Here is a 15,721-nt window from a genome sequence, read left to right as displayed (position 1 = left end):
GGATACTGAACGAAGCATGAAGGCTGACGTTATCTTAGCTGAAGGGAGGTACAGGCTGACACCTTAAAGGCTGACGGTTCCATAAAGACCATAACTTGGTCATCACGCATGGGTTTGAGAAATTGCTTGTATTCCATGCCAAGTATCAGAATCCTATAAGGAAAGGATTCCGCAATCTACGCGCATAAGGATTCCTACAAGGAAAAGACTTCTACTCCAAGGAAGAGAGGTCCACCCTCTACTACTATAAAAACCCCAATACCCTCACAAGCCAAGGTATGCATAATTGACCCCGCTCTAGCACTTTAGAGTTGTGAGAAGTTCTAACTTGATCTTCGGAGGGTATTTGGCCGGTACCACACCGGTGCTCTCTGTGAGGTCTTTTCCTTTTTGTTGTGCAGGTGCTGTTTTGAGCGTGCAAGCGTCGTGCAACTCACTGGTGAGATTTTCGGCATCATCAGACATAGTCCAGCGCTGTCCCACGGAAAGGTTAGCCGTGGGTTGGTACGACGAATGCATGTTGCACTACTCTGACCAGTATTTCTTTGGCAACATGGTCACCGACCCTTACAGAATCTTGTGTAGGCCACAAAATATTTCGGACAAATCCGGTTTGATCAGCTAGTGAGACCAAAAATGAGCGGTTTGGCAAGTAGGATTATAAATCTTAGTACCGGGGCAAAGAAGTTTGGGACGAAACAAGTGAATTTCACAGCGCTGAAACATGTGTACACACTTGTGCAGTGCACGCCGGACCTGTCGGGTTATGATTGCACCCGCTGTCTTCGGTTAGCAATGAAGAAGCTGCCGAGTGGAAATAAAAGGGGAAGAGTTTTGTTTCCCAGTTGTAATGCTATGTTTGAAGTTTACCCGTTTTATCTCACGGGTAACACATCGACGCCGCTGCCAATGCCTGTTCCCCCGCCTCCAACACCGAAAGGTAAAGTTTTCTTTTTATTTTTATTTTTAAAATTTTTTAATTTCACTGCAGCAGATCAAAAGTTGTCGTGATTTCGCACTTTTCAGTTTCACCAAATATTTTACCCTTTGACTGCCTTAACTTATTTATTTATTGTTCGTTTCAAAAGACTGAAAAATTAGGTGCAAATACAATCACTGGAAAGGCTCAGACATGAAAGTTATGATGAGTAATGTGTACTTATATGAGTATACACAATATAGGTGCTAAATAGATATATTACTATTTTTAGGACTACTAATACTTAAAATGTATGTTGCAATACTGGTGCCAGAGGTAAAAATTTTTAGCTTCTTACTATAGTGCACAACCATTTATGGTTGTGCATTGTAGCAAGAAGCTAAAAAAAAAAAACATTATTAAACTTCTCTTTCTTCTCTCATTATAAAAATATTTTCTCTTTTCTTTCTTTTTCTCTCTTTCTGGCTTCTCTTCTTTTTTCTTTTTCCTTTTTTTTCTCTCTCTAGCCGCCTAGTGCCTCCCTCATCTCCCTCATCCCTCAGCTCGCTGGCCAGCTCGCCTACCGTTGAGACCCCATCTCCCCAAACCCATCTCCCCGAGACCCATCTCCCTAAGCCCCATCGCCAATCTATTCTATTGGATCTTCATTTTCATTTGTTCTGTTGGAGCTTGATTTCTGGGTTTGTCTCCAGTTTATGATGGGTTTGTCTCCAGTTTATGTTGGGTGTGTGTTTGTGTTTGTGCTAGGTTTCCGCCGACCCACGCTGTGTTTGTGCTATGTTACTAATTTTTAATTTTGTTTGTAATTGGTGATTTTGTTTGATCTAGGTTAAGGAAAAAGATTGAGTATTCGGGTTGGTGGTTTCTTTTTTTTTTTTTTTTTTTGCTATGGATGTTTTTATTATTATTCTAATGCGTTATTTGTATTATTTTAATCAAATAGCTAAAAATATAGATCTAGATTGAGTTTTCGGGTTGGTGGTTTCTTTTTTTTTTTTTTTTTTTGCTATGGATGTTTTTATTATTATTCTAATGCGTTATTTGTATTATTTTAATCAAATAGCTAAAAATATAGATCCATTGATGTTGGGTGTGTAGAGATAAAATAGATAAAGTGACTTTTGCAGGTGCCAAATAGCTATATTTTTAGCTCCACTGCTTTGGATACTCTAAACCCGGTATTCACTTTTGAAAAAAAAAAAAAAAAGGTTTTAAATTCCTTTAATATATACATGAGTTTTGAGCCAACTGGATCCAAAATTTTTTTAAAATTAATTTATTTTGTAGTTAAAGCTAACTTAGTACATAAACATTATTACGCCAATTAATCATTTTTTCTCAATTGTCTTAGGAATTAAGTTGGTTTTAGGAATCAAATTGATCCGTTCTGAAAAGTCTTAGACGTAGTTAGCATAAACCGAAATATTAGAATTAAATATTGGAAATTTCTAAAAAAGAAAAAAAGACTTGGTAAAAATAGACAAAATGGATATAATATGTTCTTTTCACAATAAGGGGTAATATGTGAGCATTTAATATATATATATATATAGATATAGACATGGATAAAATTTTACACTAACCTAATTCTAAATGTACGTGTGTGAAACTCTTTTTTGGAAACTTAAACCCCAATCATTTTTCGACCCACACTCCACAAGCATTTATATTTATAGAATGATCATTACGCTAAATGTGAGCTTGTAATATCTAACATATGAGTGATTCTAGTGAATAATCATTTGTATAAAGAGCAATTATTGATAGGACATTTATTTGTTTACATTGTACTTACAATGTAAATTTACATTTTACCCTGCAAAGTAAAAGAAGAATTTCTCTTATTAATATCATTTTTATTTGTTTTCTATTCATCATTTTAAAAGTTGTGAAGAAAGTTATAGAAATTTTTTTTTGAGAAAGAAGAAAGTTATAGAATTAGTTGCATTCCTAGGCTTCTTTCTTGATACGTGAGCCCATAATATGTAAGTGGTGAATAGTTATTTGTATATGGAACCATTATTATTATTATTATTATTTTTAGATGAAAGATAGATGTTTTATTAGTTCAAAAAGTATAAGAAACAGTACAGCACTTAGGCTAAACAACTGCACCAGGGAAAGAAAGCCATGCGAAGGAAAAACAAATACCAAGAGAAACAGAAAAACATCACCACGAATACAAAGCTTTCAAAAACAGAGACTAAGAATTTTTCAATGCTACCATCAACCTCTGATTCTCTGCCAGGAAACTGGGAGCCCCTTCCAGAATTACTTTAGGATGTTGTTGAACCTCTCAAAGTTATATTTATTTCTAGCATTCCATAACGCCCATGATATCGTTACCCATCTTTCCAACTCCATCTATGGAAGCCAATCAACAAGCATCTGGAACAGTGCAAAAAACTCCCTAACATCATTGGGACATTTATGAATTTTACCTAGGCAAATCGCTCGTACGTTTCCTGCTAAAGGACATTCCCATTGAAGATGGCCAACGGACTCTGGTTTTTGACAGCAATTCTCACACCATGGGTCAACCATTACCTTCCTCCGATGCAAATTTTCTCTCATTCGCAGATATTGGAGCAAGCACGCCACACAAACATCCGAACCTTGGGTGGAACATTTAGTGCCTAAATCTTTTTCCAGATGGCCCAATTAGAGTTTGCTCTTACGTGCTCGATTTGGGACCTCTCCTTTAAGCGTAAAGCCACCTGGTATGTAGTCTTTACTATAAACATGTTTGTAGAATTTTCCTTCCATACAAGAGTGTCTCGTGAATTTGTCTTGGACGTATAGTGGAATTGCCAATATTTCCAGTCAAAAACATTTTCTCTATCCCAGTGCATTGTAGTAACATCAATCAAATCACTCACATGTAGGCTAGGCCGATTCTCCCCCAAGAAAACAGGTTTAGGTGGCAGGCACTTATGGGTTGATACTTCAATATACCAACCATTACCCACCCTCAACACTGGCCCTTCAGTGATGATATCTCTTGCTGCCATCAGACTTCTCCACACATATGGGTTATTACCAAGCTCTGCATCCATAAAAGAGGATTGGGGAAATACCTTAATTTGTAGACCCTACAGAATAAAGAGTGTATTGTGAATCAACCTCCATGCTTGTTTAGCTAGTAGTGCTAAATTAAAATCTTGAATATCCCAAAAACCCATCCCACCACTCCTCTTTGAAGTACATAATTTCTTCCAATTAATCCAGTGAATTTTTTTCTCGTCCTTTGTCTGCCCCCACCAATACTTAGCCAAAGTAGAATTAATTGTCTAACATAAACCCTTTGGTATTCGAAAAATCCCCATAGAGTAAGTAGGAGTGGCTTAAGCAACTGTTTTGATAAGGATCCCCCTTCCTGCTTTGGAGATGAATTTTTCTTTCCATCCTATCATTGGCTTGGTAATTTTCTCTTGTAGGTCTTTAAAGGTATTCACCTTTGATTTTCCTCCCACCATAGGGAGGCCAAGGTATTTCTCACAATTCTCCATATATCTCATCCCCATCAATGTTTGGATATCTGCTTTGACCTTTGATCTTGTGTTTTGAGTTTCGACTAAAGAAAATGGAAATTTTCTATCTATTTATTGCTTGAGTTGAAGCCTCCTCATAACAACCCAATAGTTGAAGAAGGTGCTGACATTCCACCATAGTAGCTCGACAGAAAATAAAGCTATCGTTAGCAAATAGAAGGTGAGAAATACAAACTCCATTTGTGCATGACAAGATACCATGTAAGTGTTGTGATTCCACCGCTTTTCTAAGCAAAGATGAAATGCCCTTTGCACAAAGGAGGAAAAGTTATGGAGATAATGGATCCCCTTGCTTTATCTCACACAGGTTCACCATTAATAAGCATAAAGTATGAAGAAGTACACACTATTTCCATGGCTAGTTGGATCCACCGTCAACAATGCCTAATTTAAGCGTAATCTACCTTAGAAACTCCCATTCCACATGGTCATAAACCTTGTTGATATCAAGTTTGATAGTCATTTGACCTTTCCTTCTTGTCCTTTTGTTCCTTATCTTGTGTAAAACCTTAAAAGAAACAGTAGTATTATTAGTAATTAGGTGATTAGGAACAAAAACACTATGAATCAAATATGACATTAGGCAAGATGAGTTTTAGCCAATTTGCTAAAACCTTAGAAACAAACTTGGAGACACATAAGAAAGACTAATTGGTCTATAGTTGTATATTACACCAGTCAAGGCACATGAGAGTGTTGACATGGCTGGATCCAAGGACGAAGCTACTCTTTGACCATGGGCCCCCCGAGATTTTGGGGAAAATTTTTTCTATAGGTATAGGTATATTTAATGTTACTGTTCAATTAGCCCAAAAAATTAATCTCGGAGCAATGTTATGACCAAGGCCCTCACAACACCCCATATATATGTTGTTTGCTATATCATATCAGAAGATAAACTTAGAGATGAAGATGAGTCAAAATTATTTCTCATTGGATGAATAAGGAAATTGCAGCTCTACTTATATATATATATATATATATATATATATAAGGAACAAAGCACTTGAATGAAACAAAATAAAAGCAATTAAAAACAAGCTTTTTTAATTTTAACACAAATCAAGTTCTGGTATTGCACTTTTTAGGTTCTCAATATCAAAATTAGCCTGAGTTCTCTCTTAATGACTTAAATATTGCAATTTTTATTATATATATATATATATATTTTATAGTCCAAACTTTGCCCCCCTAAACCTTTGGCTCTGGCTCCGTCCCTGGCTGGATTCAAACCATACACGTGGAGAAACTATGACCAAAGGAAAAGAATGCTGGCTGAAGGAGGGTATCTTTAATCTGTGCCAACGACGTGACCATCTTGGGGAAGAATGATATTTGCAACTAACATGGACACCTAGCACTTGCACAAAAGGGAGATAGCTACCTCATCTAGTCAGATGCTATAGAATACCCTTTATTGACTGAGCTTGTGTTGGACCACTGTCGGAGACACGTGTGTCACTCTTAGCATCCTTGATGTCCCTTCCCTTGTCTAAGGCTTGCTTCCACTACCTTGACATTGGCGTGCATTCTCTCTCCTCCAGCCATTGCATAGTACAATAGTTGTATTAGGGTTCAAATGGAGGAATCATGGTTTGACACTTGTCCTTGTCTTTTTAGCAACATTCCTTATACTATAAGAAGGACATGTTGCTAAACCATTAGGGCAAAAACCTAGAGAAACCAAGAGAAAAAAGGCATTCTTTGGGAAAGAACACCACCATTGTACAAAGACCTTCATTTTCTTTACATAATAGAAAATAGAAGAGAGTAAGGGTGATTCTTTTTTAGTCATACCCTATTTGTACTTTTTTCGGCCCAATATTCAGTTATCTTTCTCTTTGGCCATCCAATGCCTTTGAGAAAGAAAAATGCAGGTGCTCAGGCTGGTTCATGAGAAAACCAACAAGTAGAAGCGAGTGTAGACCATGTCTCCTTGGACACTGAAGGCATAGAATCATCTGAGGAGGTTAGACAACTCGATAATAGGGACCTCATGGCAGCCATTGAAGACCTTCAATATTCTCAGCCACTATGTAGGAAGAGTTCCAGTCCTTACGCCAAAGGACAAATACCCCTTAAACCCCACAGGGAGGTTAAGGACCTTAAGGAGAGACCAAAAATTCAAATCTTGTTCCACCTCGGAACCAAGATCCACCTCTCAACTAGAGGGCACCTTTGTAGCCCGAGGGACCCTAGGTATCCCCTTACTTAACTATGGAGGACATTGCACCCATCTTGCCTGAGGCTAGGAAAGCAGAGAGTTTTGCTTATATCAACACGAGGCCTCCTTACCCTGAAAAGATGGCTAGGAAGCCTTATTCTACCAACTACACACCTTTTATCTTCCCTAAGTATGATGGCATGATGGGGAATGCTAGCGAGCATATCAGGAGGTATATGGATGTCTTGACGGCTCGCTCTTATGACCATGAGTTGAGACTCAGGGAGTTCTCCAAATCACTGGAGGGTTGAGCCTTCACGTCGTACACTAGCCTTTTGCCAGGGTTGGTTTTGAGCTGGAATGATATGACTAACAAGTTCATGAAGAAGTTTTTCGCTCTGGATGAGAAGCTTACTTTGTTAGATCTACAGCAAGAGAAGTAGAGGGTATCTGAAGGGTTACTGGATTACATCCATAGGTTTAGAGACCTCTCCTTGATATGTTATGATCTTATAGAGGAAGAAAGATTGATGGATATTTGCATTGTTGGTACGCTGTACGAGTATTGCCCTTATTTGAAGAACTTGCAGATCCCATATTTCACAAGACTGGTGGAAGTATCCAGAAGGACAAGCATGTCAGTTAGAAAGCCTGCCAAAGGCTTGACTTCACAAACCCCAAGTGCTACTAGAAAACCTTGGAAGCGGGAGAGCAAAAAGGTGGAAATAGTTGTGGTAAAAGAGCCAAAGAAAGCCACCAAGGGCAGAAAGAGAGAGGAAAGTGGCATTACTCCCCCCTTTTTCTATCTCAGCGGAAGAGCTATATAGCATCCTAGAAGAATGGGTGAAGGATGGTGTGGTGGTACTGCCCGAGTGCAAACATGAGCCAATAAAGGAGGAAAAACAAGGTGCATTTTACTGTAGGTATCATAGAAGGAGTGACCACTTCACCATAGACTGCTACGCTCTGAGAAACATATTCCATGAAAAGGTGGCTAATGGTGATTTGGTCATCAAGGATAGGAAGCGTACGAACCAATGGATGCACAGACCCAAGATAGCAATGACCTTTTCATAGGTTGTGAGGACCTTATGGAAGAAGAGGCTGGGAATGCAGCTAGCAATAGTGCTATACCCGTGCCATTGCAAGATGAAGAGATGACATTGAGAATTCAGCAAGATGATAAAGTTCACATTTTTCTTAAAGGAATAGGTCTTAAGCCATTAGCTAAAAGGGAGGCAACTCAAGCCCTGATTCAACTGGTGGAAAGAAGCCAGAAAATAGCTACTTCCAAGGGAAGCTTATTATAGGTGACATATCAAGAGACCCAGGAGTCGGTGACCTTCTCTGCCAGGGATTTGGCCAACTGAGTTGTGGATGGAGAGAGACCCTTGTATGTCATTGCTTTCTTATGAGCTTCCTAAATCAAGAGGGCTTTAGTGGACACCAATGTCTCCTCTAACATTTTACCCCTCTCAACATTGGATGCCATGGGCATTCCACGAGAAAGAATCATTTGAGAGCCACTTTAAGTGGCAGGGATAGGATTGTTGCAATAGTGCACTCTAGGGCATGTATCTTTGGATTTAGGGGTAGGACCCATCAGGGCACGTACTCTCATACATGTAATAGATGGTGATACTTCATACCATGTTATTTTGGGCTGCGCTTGGCTTAAAGCACACAAAGGAATTGCTTTCATGTATCTTCAGTGCGTGAAGTTGTTTGGAGAGGTAGGCTTATAACTATTTTGAGGCCATTAGAATGCCTTATGACATGGCAAAGCTCCACTATGCAGAGGTAGCTTTGTATTAGGAATTTGAACCTGAGGGAGAGAAGAGGATCCTTCCTTTCAACGCCATTGTTTTAGAAAGGAAGGAAAAAGATAATGGAGAGGTTGTAGAACCTGAGAGACCTCTTAAGATCAAGAGGACCACCATGCCAAATGGCAAGGTGGTCTATGAGTTCTGATGGTCAAGGGAAAAGGGTCGGGAGAATAAAGGGCCTAACCCCTTTAGCCTTACTCAACAGACAAGAAGGGAGCACATAGTTGAAGAAACTGTGAAGGAAGCCCCTAAATGCATGAATGATGTTGTGAAAAACATCCAAGAAGAGCTCATTAAGGTCAATCTCAGCGAGGAAGGAAGAGAAAGGATGGTTAAGATAAGTAAAGGTCAACCTGGCAAATCCTTATACCATGGTTGCTCCATCACCTGGTAAGCGTTTCTTGTTATACATAGCCAATACGGAGCAGTCATTGAGGGCTTTGCTAGCCTAGGAGTAGGGAGGTATGGAGAAGCAAGTATACTATATTAGCAAACTTATGAAGAGACCAGAGCTGAGGTACTCCACAGTTGAAAAGGCATGTCTCTCCTTGGCATTTTCTATGTCAAAATTTAATCATTACTTTTTAAAGCATTGTATACAATTGGTGACCAAGAGTAGCCCTGTGAAGTATCTTCTAACCTGCCCTTAATTGTCAGGGAGAATGGCTTAATGGGCCATCTTGACATCGTGCCATAATATCAAGTGCATAAGACCATCCGCCATTAAAGGGTAAGCAGTGGCCGACTTGCTAGACAACTTCCTAGGGATTAGTGATTTCTCTTTTCCCTAAGAGGATGTCTTGGTGACAGAAGAGTAAGAATGGTTTATGCACTTCGATGACTCATCTACATCTTAGGGAGGGGGAATAGGAGTATTGTTGAAGTCACCTAGGGAAGAACACACATTTGCTTATAAGCTACGTTTCCCCTATTCAAACAATGAAGCAGAATATGAAGCCCTAGTAGTATGACTGAAGGTTGCTAGGAGACTTGGCATAAGAAGGTTAAAAGTATTTTGGGATTCCAACTTAGTCATTAAGCAGGTTGAGGGAACCTATGGGTGAAGAAATCTATCTTGGCTGCTTACAAGGCCATAGTATAGGAATTCATGAGACACTTCACCTCCATAGAATGTAAAATGAAGTTGGCTGATTCACCGGCCTCCCTAGCCACTATATTGAAGAAAGAGAAGATGACACTTCAAGTAGAGAAACAGCCCAGCTTGATCAAAGGCGGGTTATGCCTCCCCAAAGATTGGCAAGAACCTTTATTAAAAGCAATGATCCAAGGTAGGGACATTAAGACAAATTTGCCATTAAATATGAAAGACTTCCTCAAGATCAATGGGGATCTTTTTTTTTTTTTTTTTTTTTTTTTTTTTTTTTTTTTTTTTTTTTCAGAGAAGCAAAAGGGTTGCTAATGAAGTGTGTCTTAAGGCAAGAAGGGCTGACACAGCTGCATAGGTTACATCATAATGTTTATGGGGTAAACCTTGATGACAGCCTATACAGTCTTCTGTACAGAAGACTGTAGAGGCTAGGGGTCTTTTGGCTAGAAATGGACAATGATGCCAAGGGAGAGTAGAGAGATTGCAAAACTTGTTCTATCATACCCCCAGATCAAGCAAAAGTGCTAAATAGTGAAGTATAAGAAGAAGATTGGTAGGATCCGTATTTGAGATACCTTTTAGAGGGTGTACTACTCATTGATCGGTTAAAAGGGAAGAAGCTAAAGAAATATGCAACAAGATTCAAGATGGTGGATGTGAAGTTGTTCAAAAGACGCATCTAAGGGAAATGATTGGTATGCATTCCCAACAACAAAGAGGGAATTCTCTCAGATTTGCATGAGGGATCCACCGAATCCAAAACTGGCCCATGACATTTGGATTTGCAATGGAGAAAAGTTTTTGTAAATATGTCTTAGCCACCATCTCTTTATGCTCTTCAGAAGTGCACATCTTCCATCATCATCCTCAAATCCTACAATACGATTCTTTTGTCGCCTTTGGCTAGCCCATTGATAAAAGTATCTTGTATTCTTATCTCCGCAGGTAGCCAAATAGATCTATTTCGCTATCTCCAAAATAGCTCATCCTAGAATAAGATGGAATTAATTTCGTCTCTCACCTTTTGAATCTGGGCAAGATTATCAAGATTATTCATAGCCGTGAGGATCTCCAACTCTTTATATTTCTCATCCAGCATAGACTTTGAGTTCCCAAGGGTTCTACTCCACCCAACTAAAGACTTCCGGCATTGTCTTATCTTATTGAACAAACGGTACATTGGGCTTCCTGAGTTAGTCTGTCTATTCAGCTTCCAAGATAATATTTTCACATTCTGGATGGGTGGACCACTTCTCCTCAAACCGCTTTGGGATCTTCTTTCTTCTAGAAATTAGGCCGGTCTCTTGGGTTGAGAGCAAGATCGGGTCATGGCCTGAATAGGCAGCTTGGTGGTGACGAACCTTTACTTGTGGGAACAACTCCCTCCATTCAAGAGTAGCACAAGCCCAGTCCAATCTTATTCTTCACTTCTCATTATTGATATATATATATATATATATATATATATTTTTTTTTTTTCACTTCTCATTCTTCTTCTTTTAACTATAAGTAGTGGGTTAGGCTGAAGCCAATAACAAAATTGAAAACACAATGGGTCTATTTGCTATGGTGAAAAACGGACATGCTATTTTCTCTTTGTTTGGTAGACAAGAAAACTCAGTAGAAAGAAAGAGGGGCAGAGAGAATTTTATCCTTCGACCCCACATAATATTTTTCCTCCGAAATGGAGAGAGCACAGAGAAGAAAACTTCCCTTGCTAAGAAAAATAAAAGACAAATTAACGATATTGTCCCATATCTCTCAAATGATTAATATGGTGTAATTTAAATAATTCTTTTAGTCAATTTTTTTCTTATCATATAAAATAAATGAAATAGAGAAAATGAAACAATATAATATATGTGATTCTTCTGCTTTTATATGTTGTCATTCCCTTTTACTAAATTGATTGATTACAATTTTTTCTTATATAATAATTAATGAAAATATTTCTCCTTATATGTAATATTATGCAAAATGGCATAATAGTAAACAAATATAAACTATCTTTTTCGTCCTCGTAATAACTAAAGAAAAGTTATATTTGTTTTTTTTTTTTTGGTTGAGTTTAGTATTGGTTGATTCCTTGACATGTGTTTGTAGCTGAATTGGTGGCTAGAGCTTAGATTAGGTCTAATTCAAGTGTTGGATGTATTTGCGTTCAATTGTCAGGGTTAGTTAGAGTTGGTTAATTCTAGCACATGCATGAATTTAATTAACACGTTTAGGTTTGTTAAGATCAATTGGGAACCTCACTTAACACATGTTAGTACTACTGTTCATTTTTAGCGTGATGGTCACTCTATAAGTACAAAGTTCTTGTGGAGTGGGGGAGCAATGGTCAGGTTTCAAGTCTTCAAGAGAAAGTTTCATACATATATATCCTTAGATTAGGTTAGAGTAGAATTTGTACCTTAAAAAAAAAAAAAAAAAAAACTGTGTTAATCAATGTATATAATCTCAATTCTAAATTCTAAAGATCGACAAGTAATGTATTTTGTGCTTTTCTCTCTTAATCTCTCTCTCAATTTCGGTTCTCTCTCTTTTCTTGGAGGTTTGGTTCCCTCAAAGCAGTCCCTAATCAGCTCTTTTAATACCCAATCATTCCGCACGCATAAACTTCTTCACCATTATCAATCCCACACATACCTGAAGCCCTATCTTGAATTCTTATACACGCATAGAAAGTCATCCTAATTAACTCACTCAAGAAAGAAATCCACACTTGATCTTGTCAATTCAAGTTGATCTTTACCTCCCTATATAGGTCATAGTGGATGAATTTTCAACTGAGAGGATAATACAAAGGTTGTTGTCTCACAGTAATAAACAGAAAATCGTGCCCCTTTCTTCTTANTTTGTGAATAGGCTATTTGTAACCCATTTTCCTATGATGAAATTTTTATGGGATTGGACCCTAGGGTGGTTTTTCCATTGAAGAGGTTTTCTATTGGTTTTATACTTCGATACCAAACCATGTGTTCTTACTGTTACTGCTTCTATTATATTTGTTGGATTAGATTTGGTACCTGGTAATTGTGGTTGAACTGGATTCAATATATCAGAATTTGTGTAATAAATCACTAACTTGTTAAATCCGTTGCCTAGATCACATAGGGGTCTAAACTAGAATTTTCATTTTCTATCCTCCTACCAAACACACAAGAAGGAAAAATTAATATTTTCTTTCCCCTTACTTATAAAATCAAATATTCCATGTCTATGTCAAAATAATGGTTGGGAACCGGCCATCATATTTAACTGAATTGAGCAAAAAATAAAAAGCTAAAAGGGGAAAATTTTGGGTTTGTATCATGGCAAACATTGAAGATACTATTCGACCAAACAAAGAAGAAAGCATTGCTGGGTGCTACAAATTGTGGTTGGTTTATTCGTTGGCTACAGCTTCCTTCTATTTTCAATTTCAGAATATAGGTTATTGTTCTGGTAGCTCTTAATCAACAGTGTCAACTGGTTAGTATTCAATCAAAAAAATAATATTTATAATATTATTTTGAATAGCGTCACTAATTATAAAGATATAAACCATTCTATTGTGTAGCTTACCAATGAACCAGAATATTGTTTATGCAGGGAAAAGTCATATCTCATCACTGACAATTGTTGCCATTGTTGCTCCCATAATAGTCTCAGTGGTGCTATTCTTTATGGGCTACTGCTTCCTTATAAGAAGGAAAGCAAGCAAAACTGTACAGGAAGAAAATGGTAAAGAATAAACTGTTGGATTTTATAAATTATATTCCCTAATGTCAAACTTGTAGTGACTTACGTTTTACTGTTTTCTTCTGCAGCTGCTAATGAAATTTCGATTGTAGAGTCCTTGCAATTTGATTTTGCTACCATTGAAGCTGCCACCAATAAGTTCTCAGATGATAAAAAACTAGGTGAAGGTGGATTTGGTCAGGTTTACAAGGTACATGATAGTTTTTCATTATTTGGTTACTTTTTGTTGATAATTCTACTCATTTATGTATAGTTAATTCAGAGCAAGCTAAATCTTTTGTATTATTGAATTAGAAAGGTAAATAATTCTAAGTTGATGTATATTTTCAGGGCATACTTGCAAATGGACAAGAGATAGCTGTAAAGAGGTTATCACGAAGCTCTGGACAAGGTGCAGGAGAATTTAAAAATGAGGTTGTATTGGTAGCCAAGCTTCAACACAGAAATCTTGTACGGCTTTTGGGATTTTGTGTGGAAGGAGAAGAAAAGATACTCGTCTACGAATTTGTGCCCAACAAAAGCCTTGACTACTTTCTATATGGTTTGTTCCTTGCAATCATATTTTTATTTTTATTGTCTTAGGAAATCTGAGATTAAGTTTTAACCTCAAAGGGAGGGCCAAATCCATTCAATAAGGGTCTAGCTTGCAGTTGACTTAGCTATTTAGAAATTCATCATGGTCTTGTGTGACATACAAGAGATGAAAGGATTAAATTTCTTTTCTATATATATTTTTCCTTATAAAAAAAAAAAAAAAATTCTGAAGTTAATTGATTTAGTTGAATGTGTATGTGAATTTAATCGATTATTCTAAGTAGAATATGGAATTTTGATGAATGTGTAGAACCTGAAAGGCATGGAAAACTAGATTGGTCAAAACGTTACAAGATTATTGGTGGGATTGCTCGAGGAATGCTTTATCTTCATGAAGATTCACGACTTAAAATTATACATTGTGATCTTAAAGCTAGTAATGTTTTATTAGATGAGAACATGAATCCAAAGATTTCAGATTTTGGAATGGCAAAGATTTTTGCTGTTGACCAAACGCAGGCAAACACTAGTAGGGTTGCTGGTACATTGTAAGTTCTGAATTCATTTGATCATCCTACAAATAATATACTTATAAGGCAAAGAAGTTGAGGAAAAAAATTCAAATAATTTAGATTTTGCATATTTACTCCAAACTTCTGCCACTACAGCTTGCATGTATTCATGGAGTAGTGTTATAAGCTGTACTACACAAATATCATTGTTTACATAATTGCATTAGCATATCTAGTTACTTTCTTTTTATTAATATTAATGTGGTATCAATGTGTTGTTTTGCAGTGGTTATATGTCTCCAGAATATGTTATGCATGGACAATTCTCGGCGAAATCTGATGTGTATAGCTTTGGTATATTAATTTTAGTGATTTTAAGTGGCAAGAAAATCAATTCTTTTTATCAATCAGATGGTCCACCAGACCTTTTGAGCTTTGTGAGTATGAATAGATCTCATGTTTTTGCAAATTTCATCATATCCAATTGAGAGTAGAGTGTAACTTTCTAACATTACCTTACCAATTGGCGCAGGCTTGGAAACATTGGGAAGACGGAACACTACTAGAATTTTTGGATCCCACTTTGGGAGATTCTTACTCGAGAAATGAAGTGATTAGATGTCTTCAAATTGGTTTTTTATGTGTACAAGAAAATGCAGTTGACAGGCCCACAATGGCTTCAATAGTCCTCATGCTAAACAGTAACTCTATTACCCCGCCATCACCTCAAAATCCAGCATATCTCCGGACAGAGCGAAACATGCCATTGTCTATCAATGAGGCATCCATTACTGAAGTATACCCTCGATAAAGGGCTTCACTTGAATTAGTCTGTTCATTAGTCATAGAAGCTTGAACGTTGAGTTGCATAAGACCGTTGTTTAAAGCTCTGAGACTTGGCGATGATGCAGGGAGCATTAGAATTATCTAATATTTTATTTTTGAAATTAAAATTAAAATTTTCGTTTTTAAAATTTGAATTTGGTTTTAATATTGAGAGTTTTAAGGGATTTGATTAGATGTTTTGCATATTAGTATAATCTCTAAAACATATTTAATTGGTAAGCCTGTAATGGTGAATGGAGATGATTTTGAATAAGAATTTTATGATGATTTGAGAATGTCTCCTATTTTGTTCTGTGTTTGGTGGTGATGTTAAATGCCCTAGGTGGTGATGCTAATTAACTCACTTAAGAAAGAAATCCACACTTGATCCTTTCAATTCACCTGTGTATGAATTTTCAATGAGAGGATAATACAAAGGTTGTCGTCTCCCAGTAATAAACAGAAAATCTGTGGCCTTTCTTCCACGTGCTAAACAGAAATATTTGGGATACTACCC

At 37.2% G+C, this 15,721-nt stretch overlaps 1 protein-coding gene across 2 annotated transcripts; it reads left to right on the top strand.

Annotated features, from left to right (window-relative positions):
- Window positions 1–546: 546 nt before the first annotated feature.
- Window positions 547–15,504, top strand: LOC112006151 (cysteine-rich receptor-like protein kinase 10). Of its 2 annotated transcripts, XM_065764620.1 has the most exons (7): window positions 548–940; window positions 13,184–13,315; window positions 13,402–13,523; window positions 13,664–13,874; window positions 14,178–14,415; window positions 14,666–14,816; window positions 14,912–15,504. In XM_065764620.1, exons 1-7 carry the CDS (start codon window positions 637–639, stop codon window positions 15,188–15,190), a joined length of 1,437 nt encoding a protein of 478 aa, XP_065620692.1. In that variant the 5' UTR covers window positions 548–636; the 3' UTR covers window positions 15,191–15,504. The 2 variants fall into 2 exon arrangements, with proteins under 2 accessions (XP_065620693.1, XP_065620692.1); XM_065764621.1 differs by lacking the exon at window positions 13,184–13,315 and having other exon boundaries at window positions 547–940.
- Window positions 15,505–15,721: the final 217 nt, after the last annotated feature.

The sequence above is a fragment of the Quercus suber genome, unplaced genomic scaffold, assembly GCF_002906115.3.
Source record: "Quercus suber isolate HL8 unplaced genomic scaffold, Cork oak 2.0 scaffold_573, whole genome shotgun sequence".
Lineage (NCBI taxonomy): Eukaryota > Viridiplantae > Streptophyta > Magnoliopsida > Fagales > Fagaceae > Quercus > Quercus suber.
Note: the sequence above shows the minus strand (reverse complement) of the source record. Positions and strands in the feature narration are given on the sequence as shown.

Bases quoted from the DNA above. Each gene is read 5' to 3' on its own strand.
- LOC112006151 (XM_065764620.1), top strand. From the start codon at position 637: ATGAGCGGTTTGGCAAGTAGGATTATAAATCTTAGTACCGGGGCAAAG. The intron at 13,316-13,401 runs GTAAAGAATAAA...TTTCTTCTGCAG, and splicing joins AACTGTACAGGAAGAAAATG to CTGCTAATGAAATTTCGATT. The intron at 14,817-14,911 runs GTGAGTATGAAT...CAATTGGCGCAG, and splicing joins CACCAGACCTTTTGAGCTTT to GCTTGGAAACATTGGGAAGA.